The following is a 19721-nucleotide window of genomic DNA, read 5'->3' as shown; positions in this document are numbered from 1 at the left end:
CAGGAAGCTGCGTCACAATGACAGACGGTCCACGTCAGGGTCTGCCACGGGTGGTGCCAGTGGGACGAGACGCTCTCGGTGGGGAAAAAAAACAGGTCTTGTGAGCACCAGCAGCATTATAGCTGGGGTATGACTGCAGCTACTACAAAAGCCAAAATGGGTCATATGATGCCACCATATCCAATATGAGTGTTCTCCCATAAACTGAAGCACAGAGCAAGTGTAGTATAAAAAGTAAACACAGCCACGTGTACAGAAAAGTCATTTCTGCAAATGATGATGCAGCAGCTCAATTAAATCTATTCGGTTTTACTTAATAATGTCAAAAGACTTTAGAGATTTCATATGAATGCAAGCTTTCATATTTGTGTAAGACAATATCATGTCTTACACAAAAAGATCAGAAAACCCTACAGGCAGCACTGTCCTGTCCGTGCATACACATGCCCATGCAGGATGGAAACACATCAGCAGCTTTGCAGCCTCTAGAGTGAAGCGTGACGTCTTGGTGAAAGGGCTAAATTTAGACTCTGGCTTCTGCTGCAGCTTGAATAATAAGTGTGAATGAGTGTGAAAAAAAAAAACAGTGCCAGGGAGGAAGTGGTGGGGAGACTAGGCTAACAGGAAAAAGAAAGCAAGATCAAGGTGCTGCCTGGTTTGTTTTTAAAAGTCCCCTTGTAAGAGGAGGATTTGTGTGCGGGGAGCAGCTGATGGTCGAGGGAGCGGTGGGAGGGTCTGTCTGTTCAGAGACTGGAGGAGGAAAACAAACTCGGAGTAGGTGGGTGGGGGGTGGGGGAGGGGGGTGGCGCTATTTTACGCACAGAAATATAATGACTCCAATCTCACCTTTCTTGTCTGAAGTCTGAGTGTTTATGAAGCAGAGCTGGACGACTTTCCTGGACTTTTCTGGTTTTCTGGTCCACTGCTGGAGCAAAATGCTTTGGTCTCTTCGGCTCAGACCTAGAACAAGGAACCACTGAGACCTTTATGTTGGTTTTAAGAGATTATTTTTGTTGCTGTCGCGCACATTCAGTGATGGACTGTTATTAAGGGATGTCACTGGAATATGCCTTTTTCACTCGATAACTGGGTTTGATGTGCGTGTAGACTGTGACCTGTAGCTCCACCTGCGACCCAGGTAATATAGGCTACTGCACAACAAGCTGTTGGCTGCCAGCAGTCGGGATTTTACATTGTGAACAGAGGACACAATTATCTGCTCATATTGCACAACACCTGGACTGTTCTTTTTTTTTTTTTTTTACACATTTCCCTTCCTGTTTTATTCCTGTTTTTAACTGTCTTTAAAAACCTTCGTTGACACACGGTGAAAACGGCGCAGCAACAATCAACTTTCCAAATAAGATAAGTGCGGCGCGTTTCAGTGAACGTGGTTTTGCGCACAAAGCAGACGCGTTAGGTGCTGTGAGGTGGAAAAGAAGATCTCACAGGGTAGGAAAAACAAAAATCCAGCCTTCAGGATGACTGACGGTCCGAGACAACGCAGCAGCACCTCGGGGTCTGCCAAGGATGCTGCCGGTGGACAGGAGTCCGGAGGAGGAGTCGCGCTCAAGAAGGAAATCGGGCTTGTGAGCGCCTGCGGTATCATTGTTGGTGAGTGCTTATCACTACTGAGAGAGCATCTGACACATGGTGTGTACACATCACCCCACAATAACTCAGCTTTCCCTCTGAAACAGCAGCCTATGAAAAGTGCACGAGAAAGAGTCTCAGTGTGCTACAGAACCTCAGCACTGCTGCACTAGACCAGCATTTCCTTAACACTGAGCATGTTTATTCTCTATATTCTCTATATCTATTGACCAGTGTGGGATCTGATTGTATCCATACTGAGAGCATACCGGTATGAAGACCAGTGTCACCAACACATATGCCTTCCCACACTGGATACTCACCCACACGTGTGAGGCCAGCCTGAACAGGCACACACTGGTTTGTTAGTAACGTCAACTCTAACTAACTCTTGCCAGATCCCTCCCGACATGTCTTGCAACAGCACTGAGGCCTCCAGCTCCCCTGCTGTGGCTCTTAATCGGTGAGGTTTTGGTCATTTCTCAGTGAGTGTGATGTCTGAGGCTCACACCATCAGTGAAGGGCTCACATGACTGGAGAGGGCTTTACTTAGCAGGCTGGTATCATGTGGATGATCACAAACTGACACACAGCAGCTGTATTTACTCTAAAGGGATGATTTTACACGAGCTCAGTTTCCTATTTCAATATTTGATGTTGGAACTTCTCAGGGATCGCATACATGATATGCATTTTGGGAAATGTAGGCTGCAGTGTCTTCTGGAGTGTAAAGTCAGGATATACAGATTGTATTACTCTCCTGCATCATATTAGGTCGTTCTTCTTTATAATTTGTCTCTTAAAAGGCTCAACAACTTTGTCAAAGTACTGTATAAATCTAATGCACTGGTACTGAACATCTGGAGTAACATTTTAATTGCACTGATGAAATAGACACGTGAAAAGGTCCACAGGAGTGGTCTGCTTCTTATTTTCTCAATAACTGATCAATTATTTATTTATTTATTATTATTTAACTAGTTAATACAAACAACAAACAAGTAGCGATAATGCAATCAGACAACAGATCTATCGATCGTTGTGGTGGGGCTGAGGGATACGGGAGCTACACAGTGACCTTGAGAGGATGAAGAGTAGGGAGGGAGGGAGGGAGGGGGTGAATTACTGGTTCATGTGTTACCACGGTAACAGGAGGAGAAAGCGACAGGGCGTGAGCACTTGGGAACTCCCAAGAGAAAGACAGAAGGAAGCTGGGAAACCAAAGACGAGAGAAAGACACAGGGAGAGATGAAATTTGCCAGTAAACCCTGTTCCTGTTTAGCTTGTAGCTCCCTCCCTAAATCCTAGAGGTTGCATTAGAAAGGCCTTATTTCTGCTCTGATCCAAGCAGTACACAGCTCAAATTCCACATATGTTTATTGGCTGAATAATGTTTTCATACCTTTCCTGGGTGATAATCATGTTCTGAGGTGACTGCAAATATTGAGAGAGTAATAAAATTTGTAAAATGCCTGGTTAAACTCAGGATACACTCAGTATCTCGTCTCTGTAGCTGCACTCTGGACTGCACCTATGTGGCAATATTTCGATAATTAATATTGTGAAATGAATCATTTAATTAATCACTTTTCATTTATCAGACAACCTACAGAATTTTTATAGCCGTCCAGAGTCCATACACCTCCATGCAGCCACCAGACTGTTCTTTCATCCTTGACCAAGTCACTCATTCGTGGACCTTCAGCTCACATTGTCATGTGTGAGAGAGACGTGCGGTCAGGTGACCCGTCTGATCCTTTCAGCATGAACATGCCCCGCTGGCTTTCCACGAAAGGGGCAGAACACACAAGGACATCAAACACTTTTATGGCCTATTGTACAGAACCGGCATTTATCGCTCACACACAGAGATCAGTCCAGAAATGTGCAAAGCCAAGAATTGGGATTAGAAGTGAACTTTTGGCCACTTGGAAGAAGGCCCCGCCCTAATAATGCTGTTTTATTAGCTTACCTGGCTTAGCCACATCTGAGCTAGACTCTGCTTTGTGTCTTTTATAATCCAGTTTCTGCAGAAATCCTAATTCACATTGGTGTGATAAAATATAAATGTTAGTTTTATCTTCTCGTCTTTTAAAATTGAATATCCTTAATTGGCAGGCCACTAAAAATCACTAAAAACATCCAATTTACAAAAGTGTAATAATGCGTCTGTGTAATAACAGGTCTGCAGAGTCTGGGAGGTTCTGGTTGTGGGTCAGGCAGCAGGTCAGGTTGTCTCAGCCTGGAGGCTGTTTGAACCAGGATTTAACACTGTGCGGAAATACAAGGACTAATCTTCCAGGGTTTTATAAAAAGGTGATTATGGTTATTTCATAATGCTGCACAAACACAAACATGCCTGCTAATGTTGGTCGCCTGCTCTTGGTGTGAGTGGTGTTTGGCCAATCAGATCAAATGATTTATCCTTTCACTGAGAGAATAATTGTCAGGTGATTTTAGTTCCTGTGAGTTATAGAGTGAAAACAAAGAAAAGAGTGGACAGATGTTATTTAGGTTCAGTTCAGTTGGTTAAGAGACAGACAGCGGTTTGGCAACAGCACATTTTTTAAAGTGATGTTCTCCTTTTCCCTGGCTGGAGACACAAGGATGTAAAACTGTCCAGGGAGCAGGAAACTTGATGATTCCACATTCGTCAGCATTAAGTCTCACACAGCAGCTTGTGACGAGGCACATGACACAAATGCACAACATTTAACAGCCTTTGTGCAGCAGAAGCATATCAGGGAGGTTGCAACAGAGTAAAAGTGCAAAGTCGGTGAATGGCTGCTTTTCCCTACATGTCAAAGGTCCTGGTACTGAAGACCACAGCTGCCATAAAGATGTCAACATCGTCAGCTTAGGGATGATTTATTTGTCGGCTGTTTACCTTTTACATACAACTGGAGTTACATAAGTGAGCAGCCGTCCTTGTCACTTGCATGTTTTAATATAAAGTTGTAATTTATGTATAGTGGGTCAGTGATAGTGATCCACAGACGCAGTCCCCACCCTTTATTTAACTCTGAACGCACCACGACAGTATCAGTCACACTTTTGACTTTTGTACTGTAAAATGCAACTCAGAGTATTATCCAGTAAGCCTGTTATGATTAAAAACCTTCAACCTTTGGCACCTTTTTATTCACTGAGCTCAGTCAGCTGAATCTGATTGGATTATCCTGACCTCTGACCTCTGACTGAATCTCTGCGTTAGACTCAGGCGGCTCCTTTTGTGTTGGACCTGAACCCAATCACCCCTGCCCACCCCTGTATTTCATATCCCATATAAACTGCCTGACACTGTGATGCTCACTGAATATGTGAGGCGCCACCACTAATTCCTTCTTCCTCTGCCAAGTCAGCAGATTGCAGATTTGCGTTTTTCCTGAATCACCACTGGTAAATCTGCGCTGGCTGGTATTTTGTTTCTTGCTTAGTTTCTTTTCTTCACTTTATCTGTCTGCCCACAAGTGAACCATTTCATGTGCTGGCTCTTTTTTTTTTTACTATAATAAATACTATTATCCCTTTTATATTGAAGTACAAGGTGTTAATAACATTTAGATCTCAAACCGTGGCACTCACACTCACACTGTATGAAAATCCTTCACAAGCAGAACCAATGCTGCCTGACTTAAAAATAAAGTGGGCAAAAATTCATGCAAAACCTTGTGAATGGTCCTTTAAATGGAGCAGGTTTTTGATTGTCAACATCCTCTAAAATCTACTGAGCAGAAATCAAAGCAGAATTATTGTGTTTTTAAAGTGCGTTCAGAAATTTTTACACAAAGTTACAACCAAAATAATGGTAAAAATTAAATTGCAATAAATATAAAGATGTATTTTGTCCCCGCCCCCTCCCCCTCACCTCTCTCCTCTCCCTCCACCAGGTAACATTATCGGCTCAGGTATCTTCGTCAGCCCCAAGGGGGTGTTGGAGAACGCCAGCTCTGTGGGCGTCGCCCTGATCGTCTGGATCATCACGGGCATTATCACCGCCATCGGGGCTCTGTGCTACGCCGAGCTGGGTGTCACCATCCCCAAGTCAGGAGGAGACTACTCCTACGTCAAGGATATCTTCGGAGGATTAGCTGGGTGAGCAAATCTTTACAAAGACATCCAGCCATTACTGCGGCTGGAGACGGTCAGAAGGGCTTTTGTTATTTTTTTATATGACACAAGTATATTTACACACAACATTTGACAGTGTGATCAGAGTCAGTAAAGACAATGAGATAATACAATGCAGTTTTTAAGAAGGAGGAAGCCTGATTCATGGGTTTGTGGGGTTTCTGTTCAAGTTCTTAATTAGTCTGGAGTATTATTAGTTTCCTGTCTGTTAAGCACACGACTCAAGAATAATTCAAGTCAGTCTGATGAGGATTTAGACTTCTGATAAGTGTATATAACACTCAGTCACTCTTTCTTTTTTCCCATTCATTCAGGAATAGTTTAATGTAAAGATAAAAGCTTGGAAACCACACTGAGTTTATCTTCTCATAGAGTTCACACACAAACACACACACACACACAGACACACACAGACACACTGTACCTTTGCCCAGACTGTAAACACAGATTAGAACATTGTTTTTTCAAATATCACATGGATGCATTATCAGGCTATTTTGGGAGAGGAATTCAACCAGACAAAACAGCCAATGATTGTTTTTTGTCCCTTTGTACAGTAGCTATCAATACACATCAGACCATACCTTCAGAGACTTTGTAGTCCATGGCGTCTGAAGTGTTGAGGCTGCACCGTTTCCTTGTGCCCTCTGCTTACGATAAATAAACTGTGTTGAAGGAAGGTTTATTTATTTTTTTTCCTATGTGTGTGTAGCGCGGAGGGGTGCAGTTGTGCTATGGACACTTACATCACCTTCACGTTTATTCGTCCCCCAGGGGCAATTTGTTGTGCAACACGAGAATAAACCCGGAGTTCAGACATGAAGGGAGATAAAACGAGATGTAAAAAACCAAATAAAGACATAAAACGTGTGAACGACGTTACAAAGGCCGCAGGTCTCGTCGCAGAAGGCCAAAGACAAGTTTGTGGAAAAGTGGAAGCGTTCGTAAGTTGTACGCTCAAACCTAATTATGTCACAGCCCTACTTTATGATTTACAGACTTGTGCAGATGCAAAAGGTGCAGGAGCTCACTCCTAGTTCTCAGTTTCATTTCAGTGAAAGTGCAGAAGCCACTTATCAGCCACTTGCTTTGAGAAGTAAGAGTAGAAGCAGAAGTATACTACAAACTACCGTTTCATATGTATTCATCATATGCTTAGCAGGTAAAAACGGAAGATGAAGGGTAAAAATACATATTTCTTTAAAATAAAATGTTAGAGGTTTAAAAAACATTTAATAAAATATGAAAAACTGAAACTAAGGTTCCTCAAAAGCAGTATATTTGGAAATGTTACTGGTGTGCATCAGTTGTCTAATAAACACAACACAGTCCTGTTAATGCAGTCAGGTGTAATATCTCCAACCCCCACAGCTGCCCTGCATCACATCACTGTACATCTGAGCTCACACCTGCGTTCCCCTGCTGTGTGACTGTGTCAGCGATGCTGCAGTCATAATGTGACTACTAACTAAAGGTTGCATCAGCGCAGGGTGTGACTCACCCTGTCAGCTCCTGAACATGCTCAGTGTGTCGCCGCCGTGAGTCTATACCACTGTGTGTCTGCAACAGCAGGAGAAATATCAGTTGAGAATTTTCAGTCAGGAAGCCTTGAGTTGTTTTTGTGTCAGACACGATCTTACCTCCCAAAAGAATAAAAATTATAATAAAAATACTCCTGGACTGATCTGCTTTTTAAAGCTAACAGTGCCTGGTATGATTATTGTCACTGCAGCTACATTACCACACTGACAGTATTTACCCCCGAAGAACCAGCTGCCAAACAGAAATGTTATTATTCTGGTTTCCAGTGAGGGTGTTAATCTGTCAGAAATGTTGAGCTTTCAAGAACGAGTCTGTTATAAACAACGTGTGATTTTCTCATTGCTTCTTTTCAAGAGCTGCAAAGAATTACATTTAGCTTCGTCTTAACCTGTCAATTATTATTCCTGTTGATTTTAGCCCAGAGTACAAGGTGACATCTTCAAACAGCTTCTTTTATTTTGCAATCATATATTAACAGGAAGAGAGCAACAAACCCTTGTATTTTATATATGGGATTGAAATGAAAACTTCAACGATGAATATAGTGTCAATCCATCCATCCATCCATCATCTATACCTGCTTTTTCCTGATCTTATCTCTCTCCCACCTTTTCTCCTCAGCTTCCTGCGTCTGTGGATCGCCGTGCTGGTCATCTACCCGACCAACCAGGCTGTGATCGCGCTGACATTCTCCAACTATGTCCTTCAGCCTCTGTTCCCCACCTGCTTCCCACCAGAGAGCGGCCTGCGCCTGCTGGCTGCCGTCTGCCTCCGTGAGTAGCACGTCAGCTCTGACCCCGCGTGCACATGCACAGACATATACATGCATGGTCCTAGACAAACAAACACTGACACAAAATCTGATTTTTCTCTTACATCCTTGGTAATAATCTCACAGTTTTAATCGTTTTCTGGAAAAATAGCCGTGATAAAATATCGACTACCAGCTACAGCAAATATCGAACCTTTCTATGGGGATGTTCCATAAAACATAATATGAATTTTAAACACCAAATGAGAAAACACATTCCTGGTGAACCAACTAAAAAGTCCTTCCTGAACAGTATAGATTTTATAATAAAGGGACAGCCAGAAAATAGAAAGATACAAAGTTCTCTGGGTGTGTTTGTTGATCCAGGCTTATAATTAAGTTCAAAAGTTCAGACTACACTGTAAAAAATGAAAAACCTTTGGGAATCAGTCTGTCACAGTATTTTCCAGTTTTCTCTGAAGTTCCTTTGGCATTTAACCCCCAGTCAGAGGTCGTCTGAGAGCCGACCAGATTAAAGGCCAGGCAGCTGGAGGAGTGCAGCAGTGAGCCATGAATGTGCAGAGACAAACTGATCAGTGTTTTGCTGTCGACATGACAGTGGTGGATTTGAATCCACCGATAAAATTCACACACTCTGGTCAAATACTGCAGGAAGCCCTCAGACAGACAGAGAGACGGGCATGTGTGTTTCTGCATCACCATGGAGATAATTACAAAACACGACTGTTCTCTGTTAATGCTCTAATCTGACCTGTCAAATACACATCCCATTTAAATGATTTCTACTAAACATCTCATAATGCCGGTTACACATACTCACATTTGCACAGTTCAGTGCAACAGATGGAAACTGTCAGTGGGTTTGTGGCTTCTTCAGTGCACAGGTGGAGTCTGGTAGTTAGTATTTTTTTAGCTTCTCTGTCTAAACTGGAGACCACCAGGTGTCATCATGTGGCTGTTTGGCCCGGCAGTGTGTAAAGACGCACAATAACGTGCACAATGAAGCCAGAGATCCACATGTTTAATCATCACTATGACAAACTATACTGACTGAACAATTGGCATCAAATAACAGACAAACAGCATGCAACATCCCATAATGACAGCAGCTGGATGTGCAAAATTTGGAAAAATTGAAGGAGGAGGCATAAAAAACGTTGTATATCTTCAGTCAGGGCAGTTTCCCCAGGCCTTAAAAACTGCTGTTATAAAACCTCTTCTTAAAAAGCCTAATCTAGATGCTTCAGCAGTAAGTAACTACAGGCCAATATCAAATCTTCCATTTTTGGGAAAAAATAATTGAAAAAGTAGTTTTTCATCAAATTCACAGTTTTATGGTGCAAAACAATCTTTTTAATGCACTTCAGTCTGGAAGTCTGTTGCCAGAGTCCTTACAAACACCAAGAAACTGGACCATATCACACCAGTTCTTAGATCGCTACCCTGGCTTCCCGTTAGTCAAAGGATATATTCTAAAATCTTATTGCTAGTTTATAAAGCACTAAATGGTTGTGGACCAAAATATATTCAAGATATATTAGTTCCCTATGAGGTTTCCAGACCCCTCAGGTCATCTGGGACAGGTCTACTGTGTGTTCCCAGAACCAGAACCAAACAAAGTGAAGCAGCATTCAGTTACTATGCTCCTCACTTGTGGAACAAAGTTCCTGAACACCTGAGGTCTGCTCAAACTGTCAGCTCATTCAAATCAGGACTGAAAACACTGTTGTTGCATTAACCTGCCTTCCTTGTGCCTGAGGCAAAGACATGCTCAGTTCTGAGAACAGCTGCTAGCAGTCGTTTTGTTTTAGCTGATTTTGATTCTCCCTTGAACTGGTTGGAGAGATGTTGTCAGGCAGCGTGCAGGAAAAAGTTGCTGAGTCTCGATGATCTAGCCCTGTTTTTCAGTTGTTCAGGGGAAAAGTGGGTGAGAGGTTAGACGTCTCCCCTTAACTCTGATGTCATCGTTGTTGTTTATGAGGTTGCGTTTTTCTCCTTTTATGTTTGGAGACGACTTTAATTTGGCACCCTTTTTGGATATTGTATAATAGTGTGCAGGATTTACTGACTGCTCATTCACCGACTGGCTTTCCAAGGTGTACTTTTTCAAAAACACACAGGAGGGGGTATAGTCCATGAAACCCAGCTTTTCCTCCAGATGTCAAAGTGCGAGGTTGTGTTTTCCAGCACGTCCACGTTAAAAACTCAGCGAGTTTCCATGCACACACAGATATGCAACACATTTTGTATGCTTAGCTTACAGTCAGCTGATCTGGCATCAGGTGTTTAGTCACAACCTATAAGACAAGACCAGGGGGTGACACATGTGTTGTAACTATAACACAGATCAGGATCCTAAAACAGATTTAGTGGTGGTTGAGTTAAGAGGATTAAGGTGTAATTAGCAGATCTAGAAGGTTGTATTTTGGTTTACTGTGACAGTACACATATTCAGTCAGAGACTAAAGTACATGTGCATATACTCTCTCATTTCCTGATTTTGGGGGTGAGGAGGGAAGAGCCACTGATGCTACTCTCCCCCCTCACCGCAACTGTTGCTGAGTTAGTTTGTGAGGACAAACCCAGGCAGGTTTGTGTCTGACTGTCAGCTCTCTGCACCTTTCTAACTGACTGACTTTCAAACTCACTTGCTATAATAAAAAAACACAATGAACTTCTCAGGACCGGCCACAAACAAGCCCAGTCTGTGTTTCCACATAATACACACATCTGCAGTATGTTCCCAGCAGTGCAGACCCATGCATGTCTGCTCATGTACGTCTGCCTTTGTTCTCCGTTCCCTACAGTGACAGCTGAGCTCAGAGTTATTTAACGTGAGGAACTTAATCCCACAGAGACGAACAGTGCAGTTAATTATTGGCGCCTTACTGGACTGTTGCACACAACGATACAGTTTATATTCATGTCTTTGTGTCATCTCAGGTTGGACTGAGCTGAGCAGCACTTCTAGGAGTTTGAGTTTGGTAACAGAGTACGTGAGCTAGATAATCGTAAATAAAGCTAATAAATAAAGCTCTTTATGGCTTTACAACTTTACTGAGCTCATGGTTGTTCATTTACAGGACCAGTAAAACCATAAACACATGAAAGCTGTCAGATGTCATAATAATCAGGATGAATTTAAGGGAAATGTGTTTAAAACAATGTAGAATGATACTATATTGCTCCAGTAAAGAAGCTAATAGAGAAAATCTAAATGTGATAATGTCAGAATGATGAATAAGGGGATTTTTTTTTCCTTCCTTGAAGCCACTTGAGCAGAGACACAGTGTGCAGGATTTACTGACTGCTCATTCACCGACTGGCTTTCCAAGGTGTACTTTTTCAAAAACACACAGGAGGGGGTATAGTCCATGACTATAACACTGTAACACTGTAACAATGTGTTCTGTGTGTGTGTCTGTTCAGTGCTGCTGACGTGGGTGAATTGCTCCAGCGTGAGGTGGGCCACCAGGGTGCAGGACATCTTCACCGCTGGCAAACTGCTGGCCCTCGCCCTCATCATCATCATGGGTGTTGTGCAGATCTGCAAGGGTAAGCTGCCTAACGCAGTCTGCGTATCCATGAATGGATGTCCCACCTGGTGTTTTCTCTGTCACACACACATACACACACACTTGTGGTCACTGGGGACATTCTCAGTCATCTGGGACAGCGTGGTCACTGAGTTGCTGGGGCCCTTTTGGTTAAAAATCACATTGCTAATATCAGCACGCCTGCATGGGTTTACAACTAAAACACAACTGAGGGTCAGTTATTACTGGGGCCACAGAGAGTTGGCCCCTGAAACAACAAAATGGGGATTTCTGCACGAGCGTTTGAAGATAGTGAAGTGTTTGATGTGGGTTTTTAGGTCATACATTAGATGAGGAACACTGTGTGAAAGGAAAGAGTTGAAATACTTTAACATTGTCTAGAAACATATAAACTGCAAAAAATGTGATGATTAATAGGAAAAACCCAAGATTCCCTGAAATTCACTGCTGGTTTAAACACTGACCACAAACTGTTTTTGATATCACAGTGGAAGTGAATTTACAGACATTTAGCTTTTCAAATGTCCTTTACAACTTGTTTTACACACAACCATTAAATCAGATGATGGTTTTCATCTGGGTTTCCTCACAGCGAGCCCAAACTTTAGTCAAAACCAGCATGTTTACCCCCATGGCAAAACAACATTAGCAACCAGAGCAATATGATCTGAAACAGAGCTGACTCTTCAGGTTTATATAAGAGGCACAGAAAGCCTGAATTAAAACTGTAAAATGCTAAATCTTCCCAGACTGCAGCACCAAACCAAAAAAACGCTACTTCTTCTTCTGCTGTAGGAGAGTACTACTGGTTGGAGCCAGCTAACGCCTTCGAGCCCTTCCAGGACTATGATGTGGGTTTGATAGCTTTAGCCTTTTTACAAGGCTCCTTCGCTTACGGAGGGTGGAACTTCCTCAACTACGTCACAGAGGAGCTGGTGGACCCTTATGTGTAAGATGCATTATCTGCCTGTCATGTACAACCAGGAATGCTGAGTGGCTATCTGCTGGACGAATATAACTGATTTGAGAGCTGCTCATAGCTTCAGTAGTTTCAGTGATTAGCAGTCACATACCAACTAAACAGGTTAATCCTTGATCCAGACCATGTTTTGGGGTATGAAATGGATCATTCCTCCATTTTCTGTATTTTTATCACACTGTTTCATGACCTTAATATCCATTACTATACCCCCCAAGCATTTCCTAACTCTCTGTTAACTGAATGCATTTTTTAAATTTTCTCCAGGAATCTTCCCCGTGCTATCTTCATCTCCATCCCACTCGTGACCTTTGTTTACGTCTTTGCCAACATCGCCTACGTCACGGCCATGAGTCCCCAGGAGCTGCTCGCCTCAAACGCTGTTGCTGTGGTGAGTGGGTCTGATTGTGACGCAGAGTGGTCCTGTGACCTTATCCCAACACACACACACATACACACACACATATATATATATATATATATATATATATATATATATATATATACATCACCCCCTTGTGGTTAAAGTTGGTCAATGCTCATTTCAAGTGTGTTAGTTGACACCATTCACACCTTATTCATTTTATTAAATACAACTTGAAATATGCATCTAACCACATACCTGTGTGTCTGCTTCGACCAATCCTTCCCTCCCTTTCATCCAACCACTGACCTCCATCCTCACATCCCTCCTTCTCAGACATTTGGTGAGAAGCTGATGGGAGTCATGGCGTGGATCATGCCCATCTCTGTGGCTCTGTCCACCTTCGGGGGAGTCAACGGTTCCCTCTTCACCTCCTCACGGTTAGTTGGCTCAATGATGACTTTCATCTGTGGATCAGTCACTTTTTTTTTTTTCATGGGTTCTACTGTAAAATGATAATTTTGATTCATTTTGTTATGTAATAATGAGGTTTTGTTAGTCATATGGAACAACTTTGACCTTTAATGTGTTAATGTGATAAAAATTCCCAGTATTTGCTTTATGTACAAAATCCCCCCAAAACTAAACTTAAATGGTAAATATGTTACTAATAAACATTTATTGACATAAAAGATCTACCACCTAGCACGGTATTTGTCAATATGTGTTCTGGGATCCCACAAGGGGTCACAAGATAAATCTCAGAGCTATCTAAGATCGAAAAAAGTTGAAACTTTATTGCTTCCCATTGTCTCAAACTCGTATGTGTTGTTAAATACAGGATTCTAAAAAGCACTAAAATAAATGAGTCATGAACTAAAATGGTTAAGAGCCAATGATCTAGTGAAATACAATAGATACAGTACACAGACAAGACGTCAGTGACGTCTAGCAGAAAATGATTAACGTAAGCACACTTATTGGTGACTTAGAGCAAAACGAGATGAAACGAGATGTTTCCGTTTCTTCCTCATCTTAACCTTCTCCATAAACCACCATTAGTCCTGGATTTGTCATAACACAGGTGGATGTGCTTCCATCATGTCTTTCACAGGTTATTTTTTGCTGGAGCCAGAGAGGGTCACCTGCCCAGCCTGCTGGCCATGATTCATGTGAAACGCTGCACTCCCATCCCTGCTCTGCTCTTTACTGTGAGTACTGCTCTCTCCGCCGTGCCCTCCATCCTATCACCTCCTTCAGCTTTGGTCTACTGAGGTTCACTTCATCTAGATGAGAAAGAAGAGCCGTGACAAACCACAGACACTGTGTTTCTAAGCTTTCCTTCCTTCTTCATCCTCAGTGCCTGTCCACCCTGCTTATGCTGTGTACCAGTGACATGTACACGCTGATCAATTACGTGGGCTTCATCAACTACCTCTTCTACGGAGTCACTGTTGCCGGGCAGATTGTCCTCCGTATCAAACAGCCAAACATTGACCAGCCAATAAAGGTGTGTTTAGGTGGTGTATTTTGGTTTTTGTCTGTTTTACTTAGTCTTTTGCCTCTTTTTTACATTTTGCAGTATGTGTGTATATAGGACTACACAAATGTAATCAAGTACACATACAGTACTGTATTAGTTTCAACTTATTACTTATTACTGAATCTTAATGTTAATCGATCTTGCATTCAAGATGGCTTAAAATGTTGGGAAGATCTTTCTCGGTGCTTTGTTCAGCATTAAAGTCACTTTGGAGGTTACTGAGGTTAAAGTGGAGATATTCCTCTCTCTTCCAGGTCAGCCTCATATGGCCGGTCATCTATCTCATCTTCTGGGCCTTCCTGCTCATCTTCTCCCTTTACTCTGAACCCGTGGTGTGTGGCATAGGCCTGGCCATCATGATGACCGGCGTCCCCGTCTATTTCCTGGGAGTCTACTGGGACAATAAGCCACAGTGCTTCTACACCTTTATCGGTAAACTAGCATATCATAGCCTCATGTTAAGACATGTTGCTTTTTGTAAATTTTCTTTTTTCATGCAATTTAAAGGGATAGTATGTATTTTTCAAAACTATTATTATGCTTCTTTTTTTATGTTAGATAGAAATATAAATTGGCCCACCATGCTCAGGTGTGTGTCTTAGCTTAGCTGTTGTTTTGTTTTTCATTCAGTAGACGTATGTTATGTACATGCGTAGGCTGTGTCAAACTTTTTTACTGCTGTTTTCTTCCAGACAAAATGACATACTTGGGCCAGAAGTTTTGTGTTGTTGTTTATCCGGCTGAAAGCCGCAGCAGCAGCAGCGAAAACAAAGAGGAAGAAGAAGAAATGAAGGAGGCCAGGGCTCCTCTATCTAAAGAGGATGAAGACAACCACAAGTCAGCAGACTGCTGAAGTGCACATCTTCACCTAGCCCCAAATAAACAGACGTATGCAGACACACGTGGGCGCGCACGCAGACACGTGTGAACTTACATCTCAGCTTGCAGTGGATTTACTGATCAATATTTGTGCCCCTCACACCTCAACTTTATAGATTTTTGTTTTGGTTTATCATGACATTAATCAATTTCTGTGCCAATTATAGTATGAAATGTTTAGAGTCTATGATCTCAAAGTTTTCTCTTTGGGGTCCTTCAAAAGTGCAAAAAAGAAGTTTAGCACCTTCCAACGCTTTAGCATATTTCACTCTTCCTCATCATCACGCCTTCTTTCTTCCACACACGTCATGCACACTATTACTGTAAGAGCACCATTATTTGTAGGATTTTTTTTTTATTAGTGCCAAAAGACTCTTACTGAACTGTGATGGATGTGCAAACACTTTTTTTTCTTTCTTTTTTTTTTTTTGGACATGTTGATATTTCTGCTTTGTCATAAGCTCAACACACCAAAGCTGTGGTTTGATTGTCAAAGCAGAAAATCACACACAGATCAAGTCATTTTGTGTTTTAAAGTACACTACATAGTTTTTTTTGTTGTTGTTTAACTTGTAATTTCAAAATGTTTTCTTTTTTGTAATTGTGATAATTGTTTATATCATCTGCCTTTTTATTATCTTAGTTTCAATGAGTTCATTTTAGTTTTGTTGATATATTTTTTTAAAATTCAAAATCATATCCATCTGGGCTTCTTTTTTACTCTTGAAAAAGCCGTTGTGCGAGGTGTACTTTGCATTGGTAAATGGTGCACAGTGCTGGTTATTCATCTGAATTAGAATTTATTTTGTATTTGGATACCATTACAGCTGTGCTTTGACAGGCAGAGAGATGGTTAATACTCATACTTAGGTGCAGTTTTGTTTTTTTTTTTTTTAATTTTGTGACAGCAACATAAATAAATCAGAGTTTTTGAGTTCTTGACAGACACTACGCAAATATTCCACTCGATAAACTGCAACTCCAGTGCGGATATAGACGACTAGGGAGATTACACACCTAAGGCATGTTGCATCGCATTGTTAATCAAATACCTACGCTGACACATGAACGCCTGTGTTGACAACAGTTTAACCAAGGCATTGAATGTCTTTCGTGTTTTACGGCTAAGTATTTTTGTAGCTTACCATGTGTGGAAGTGAGAGCTTTACAGATGAAGTATATTTTTTGAATTACACATTCAGTAGAAGACATTTTAGTGCAATATTAGTACAGGTACCACTGAAAACTGAACCCATTCTGTGTTGTCTGCTAACAGTTATGTATCTATACCAGTTGTATATAATAGTAACACCACTCCTGTGCACATAAATACATGGTATGTACTTTAATGTCTTCAGACTTGCTATAATCTATTAGTGTCTCAGGGCATCTCTACTGCCTTGTCCTTACTATCACTGCCTAAAACATCCAGACCATGAAAACTCAACAGATCTGACTGATTGCCTTTGAAATCCAGTGTGTTAGTGCATACTGGTGCTTCTAATTCCTCAGGACTCTTAATCTTACAAACAACCCCCCCCCAAAAAAACACTGTATCATTTAAGTTGAGCCAGTATTGCAAAGGTTTCTCCTGCTAAACCTTAAGGGGAACAGGATGTCTTAAGTCTTTACAACTACAATGACACGTGTTGTGCCTGTATGGTTATTGTGTATTTACAGTATACACAGATGTCATGACAGTCTGTATGTTGTCTTAGCAAATAAAAACCACTGACTAACATTTGAATTTGTAATTCAGGACCTCATTTATACTAAAACATGCTCCTTGTGTTTTTTTTTTTTTTTTTTTTTTATTCCACTGTATGATGATTTCAAACAGTGTGATTGGATCACATCCACTATAATTAACAATAAAATATTTGCCTCAAATTTTAAATAGTGTTTAAAAATGCTTTGCTGTAAATGAGGCCTGAAAGTGTTTCCACCTCTGGAATCAAATGCTGCATTTCTGTGCCAACGGAAAAACACACGTTCATCACAAGGTCTAATTCTGCTCGGCCTACCTCGTTAAAAGTAACGAAAGCTCAGCGGGGTCGGCTCATGTTTGACTTCGTTGCTGCTCAGGTTTTCCTGATAAGCTGCAACCTTCACTTCTTGCTTTAACTCAGACCAAAACAGGCCTTCAGTGTGGTAACAGGCATCATTGCTGTTAGCAATACATTATTGCTGGTCTCTAACATTAGTCAGTGTATCTATCATACTGAGGCATTTTTATTTCTATTTCTGTGTTAAAAATGTAAATGTATATATTTGTGTTGAGTGTGTGACGAGAATAAAAAGTAAATATAAGTGAACGAGTCTTTTCACGCCTCCTTTGTTCAGCCGCACGGCAGCGTTGACATTACTTTATTCTGCTGACAAACGAATCCATGGCATCAGTTTCTACACACACTTGAGGGGAGGCTTTAGCATTTGAACGCTCCTTCTCTTCTTGCAGCAAAAACATATACAATCAGCACAAAAGCAAATAAGTCAAATTCATATGAAATTAAATAAAACATTATTCTACCAAACATGCTGAGTCTAATTATAAAATAGGTTAAACGCAAACTGTGTATGACATGATTTAAAATAAATGGCAGGAGGTTTTATGGACATGCAAATCAACAGTGCACGTCCATATGGTACCAGTGCTCTACGGTAACCTCCCACCATCAAGTGAAATACTGCATTTTGCAAACTGGTAAACTGCTCTTCTGAATATGCCGTTATCCACCTTCATGAATCTATCTCAGCTACCCTAATGCTTCACAAGAGAAAATGATACAAAACATGTATGAAGCAGAGGAAACTTCAGGTTGTGTCGCAACGACAGTGACGCAAGGATGAGTTTCCCTTCTTATCTCTGTGCTATTTATCTGTGTTTCATTATGAGTCAATGGAATAATGATAATATCTGCGCATTAATGGTGTGGCAAACTCAGCCTTCAATACTGTAAAATAAAGCCATGTAGAGTTTTCTGTAGCAGCCAAATTAGTTCTAAGTTGTAAATCTAAAACTAAAGCTTGTTTAATTTTGAAACTGGATTTCACCTTTTCCAGCAGCAAAGCTCAACACGTGGAGTATCTGGCTGTTACAGTGGGGGAAGTGTTTGTTTTTAGCTGTAGGGAAAAGGCTGCGACAAGTATAACCTGATCTAACTCTTTCTACCAATGGCTGTCCAGTGGCTTTCTACAATGTGTGTCTTCAGTGTGTATCCGCTTAGCGGGGGCTTCGCAAAGGCTGAGGCATGTCGTCTACAATGCGTGTTTGGAGCAGAGACTTCTGGGAAAGTGGAGGATCTGTCCTCCTCGCAGAGCAAGCACCAGGTGGAGAACGGAGCCTCCCTGGATTTTATAGTCTGCTGCTGTTTTTTCATCATTCCTGACAACAGAGAGAAACGGGATGCATGAGAGAAGACATATCGCCAGAGAAAAACCATTATAAAAATAATTCCATATTTCATTGTATTAGTATAAATTTCCCATGTTTTTAACAGCATTAAACATTAAGGAAGAAAAAAAATCAACTTATTTCTAAACTAGTTTGCTGGTGGTTATTGTAGCTTTTTCTTGTTTCTTATTTCCCTCTGGGTTCAATAAAATTGATCTGACAATAAGAAAACCACAGACTAGTCAAACCTCATCCTTTAATAAAGAAAGAGCATCTGGATCATACATCTGTTTTCCGCTGTAGATCAACCTCTGCTGCTGGGGAGGGATCCCCTCTTTCTCCTCCACCCTTTCTTTAATCCGCTCCACCTGGATGGAAATGAAAACATGCAAACATGTACCTCTGTGTTCAAACACACACTGAATCATTATTATGAGAACAAAGATGGATATATACCTTATCTGTGGGCTCTATGTCGATCTCTATCTCCTTGCCTGTGAGCGTCTATGATAATAGTATTTTCAGGTGATTAGCAAATTATAACAATGAACACAACTCAGTGACTCAGTATTATCATCTTTTCAAATGGCTTCTCCAGTCCTTTCCCTTACCTTCACTTTAATCAGCATCTTTGTTTATTAATGTGAGCCGGATGTAGGACTTAAAATAAAAGAATAAAAATAGATGTCAAAACAATGTTGTAAAAATAAAGAAACTCGATATTTCTTCTCTTCTCAAAATTCAATGTGTTTCCCGTGTTTCTCTTTAAATCCTACCCCTACATTAGTTAGATGTCAATGGTTCCGCTTCATCTTGATTTCCTTGTTGGCTTGTGCATCATTTCCCGTCGGGAAAAGCGCATAATTTCTCCATTAGTTATCTCACTTTACGCCCCTAAAAAGTCAAGATGAAATATGTTTCCCAAATATCTAAAACACTGCTTACGACACCAGCGCAAAGTCCCGTA

General features: G+C 41.2%; 2 protein-coding genes across 3 annotated transcripts; one reads left to right on the top strand and one right to left on the bottom strand.

Annotated features, from left to right (window-relative positions):
- The first annotated feature begins 1481 nt into the window (after positions 1-1481).
- slc7a8a (solute carrier family 7 member 8a) lies at positions 1482-17107 on the top strand. Of its 2 annotated transcripts, XM_026292543.1 has the most exons (12): positions 1482-1614; positions 5484-5688; positions 7888-8039; positions 11468-11593; positions 12391-12544; positions 12842-12965; positions 13275-13378; positions 14053-14149; positions 14299-14448; positions 14736-14913; positions 15174-15379; positions 15412-17107. In XM_026292543.1, the coding sequence occupies exons 1-11, from the start codon at positions 1482-1484 to the stop codon at positions 15332-15334; spliced, it is 1584 nt and encodes a 527-aa protein (XP_026148328.1). In that variant the 3' UTR covers positions 15335-15379; positions 15412-17107. The 2 variants fall into 2 exon arrangements, with proteins under 2 accessions (XP_026148328.1, XP_026148319.1); XM_026292534.1 differs by having other exon boundaries at positions 15174-17107.
- A 616-nt stretch (positions 17108-17723) lies between these two features.
- nedd8 (NEDD8 ubiquitin like modifier) lies at positions 17724-19666 on the bottom strand. Its single transcript, XM_026332875.2, has 4 exons — positions 19366-19666; positions 19211-19258; positions 19040-19122; positions 17724-18745 (listed from the first exon to the last, which is right to left on the bottom strand). Exons 1-4 carry the CDS (start codon positions 19381-19383, stop codon positions 18619-18621), a joined length of 276 nt encoding a protein of 91 aa, XP_026188660.1. The 5' UTR covers positions 19384-19666; the 3' UTR covers positions 17724-18618.
- Between the last annotated feature and the right edge of the window lie 55 nt (positions 19667-19721).

This window comes from Mastacembelus armatus, chromosome 18 (assembly GCF_900324485.2).
Source record: "Mastacembelus armatus chromosome 18, fMasArm1.2, whole genome shotgun sequence".
NCBI classification, from domain to species: domain Eukaryota; kingdom Metazoa; phylum Chordata; class Actinopteri; order Synbranchiformes; family Mastacembelidae; genus Mastacembelus; species Mastacembelus armatus.
Note: the sequence above shows the minus strand (reverse complement) of the source record. Positions and strands in the feature narration are given on the sequence as shown.

Excerpts from the sequence above, each read along its gene's own strand:
- nedd8 (XM_026332875.2), bottom strand. Across the intron at positions 19,123-19,210 it reads ACATAGAGCCCACAGATAAG|GTGGAGCGGATTAAAGAAAG; the intron begins GTATATATCCAT and ends ATTTCCATCCAG. Across the intron at positions 18,746-19,039 it reads ATCTACAGCGGAAAACAGAT|GAATGATGAAAAAACAGCAG; the intron begins GTATGATCCAGA and ends CTCTGTTGTCAG.
- slc7a8a (XM_026292543.1), top strand. The coding sequence starts at position 1,482 with ATGACTGACGGTCCGAGACAACGCAGCAGCACCTCGGGGTCTGCCAAG. Across the intron at positions 8,040-11,467 it reads GCTGGCTGCCGTCTGCCTCC|TGCTGCTGACGTGGGTGAAT; the intron begins GTGAGTAGCACG and ends GTGTCTGTTCAG. Across the intron at positions 14,150-14,298 it reads TCCCTGCTCTGCTCTTTACT|TGCCTGTCCACCCTGCTTAT; the intron begins GTGAGTACTGCT and ends CTTCATCCTCAG.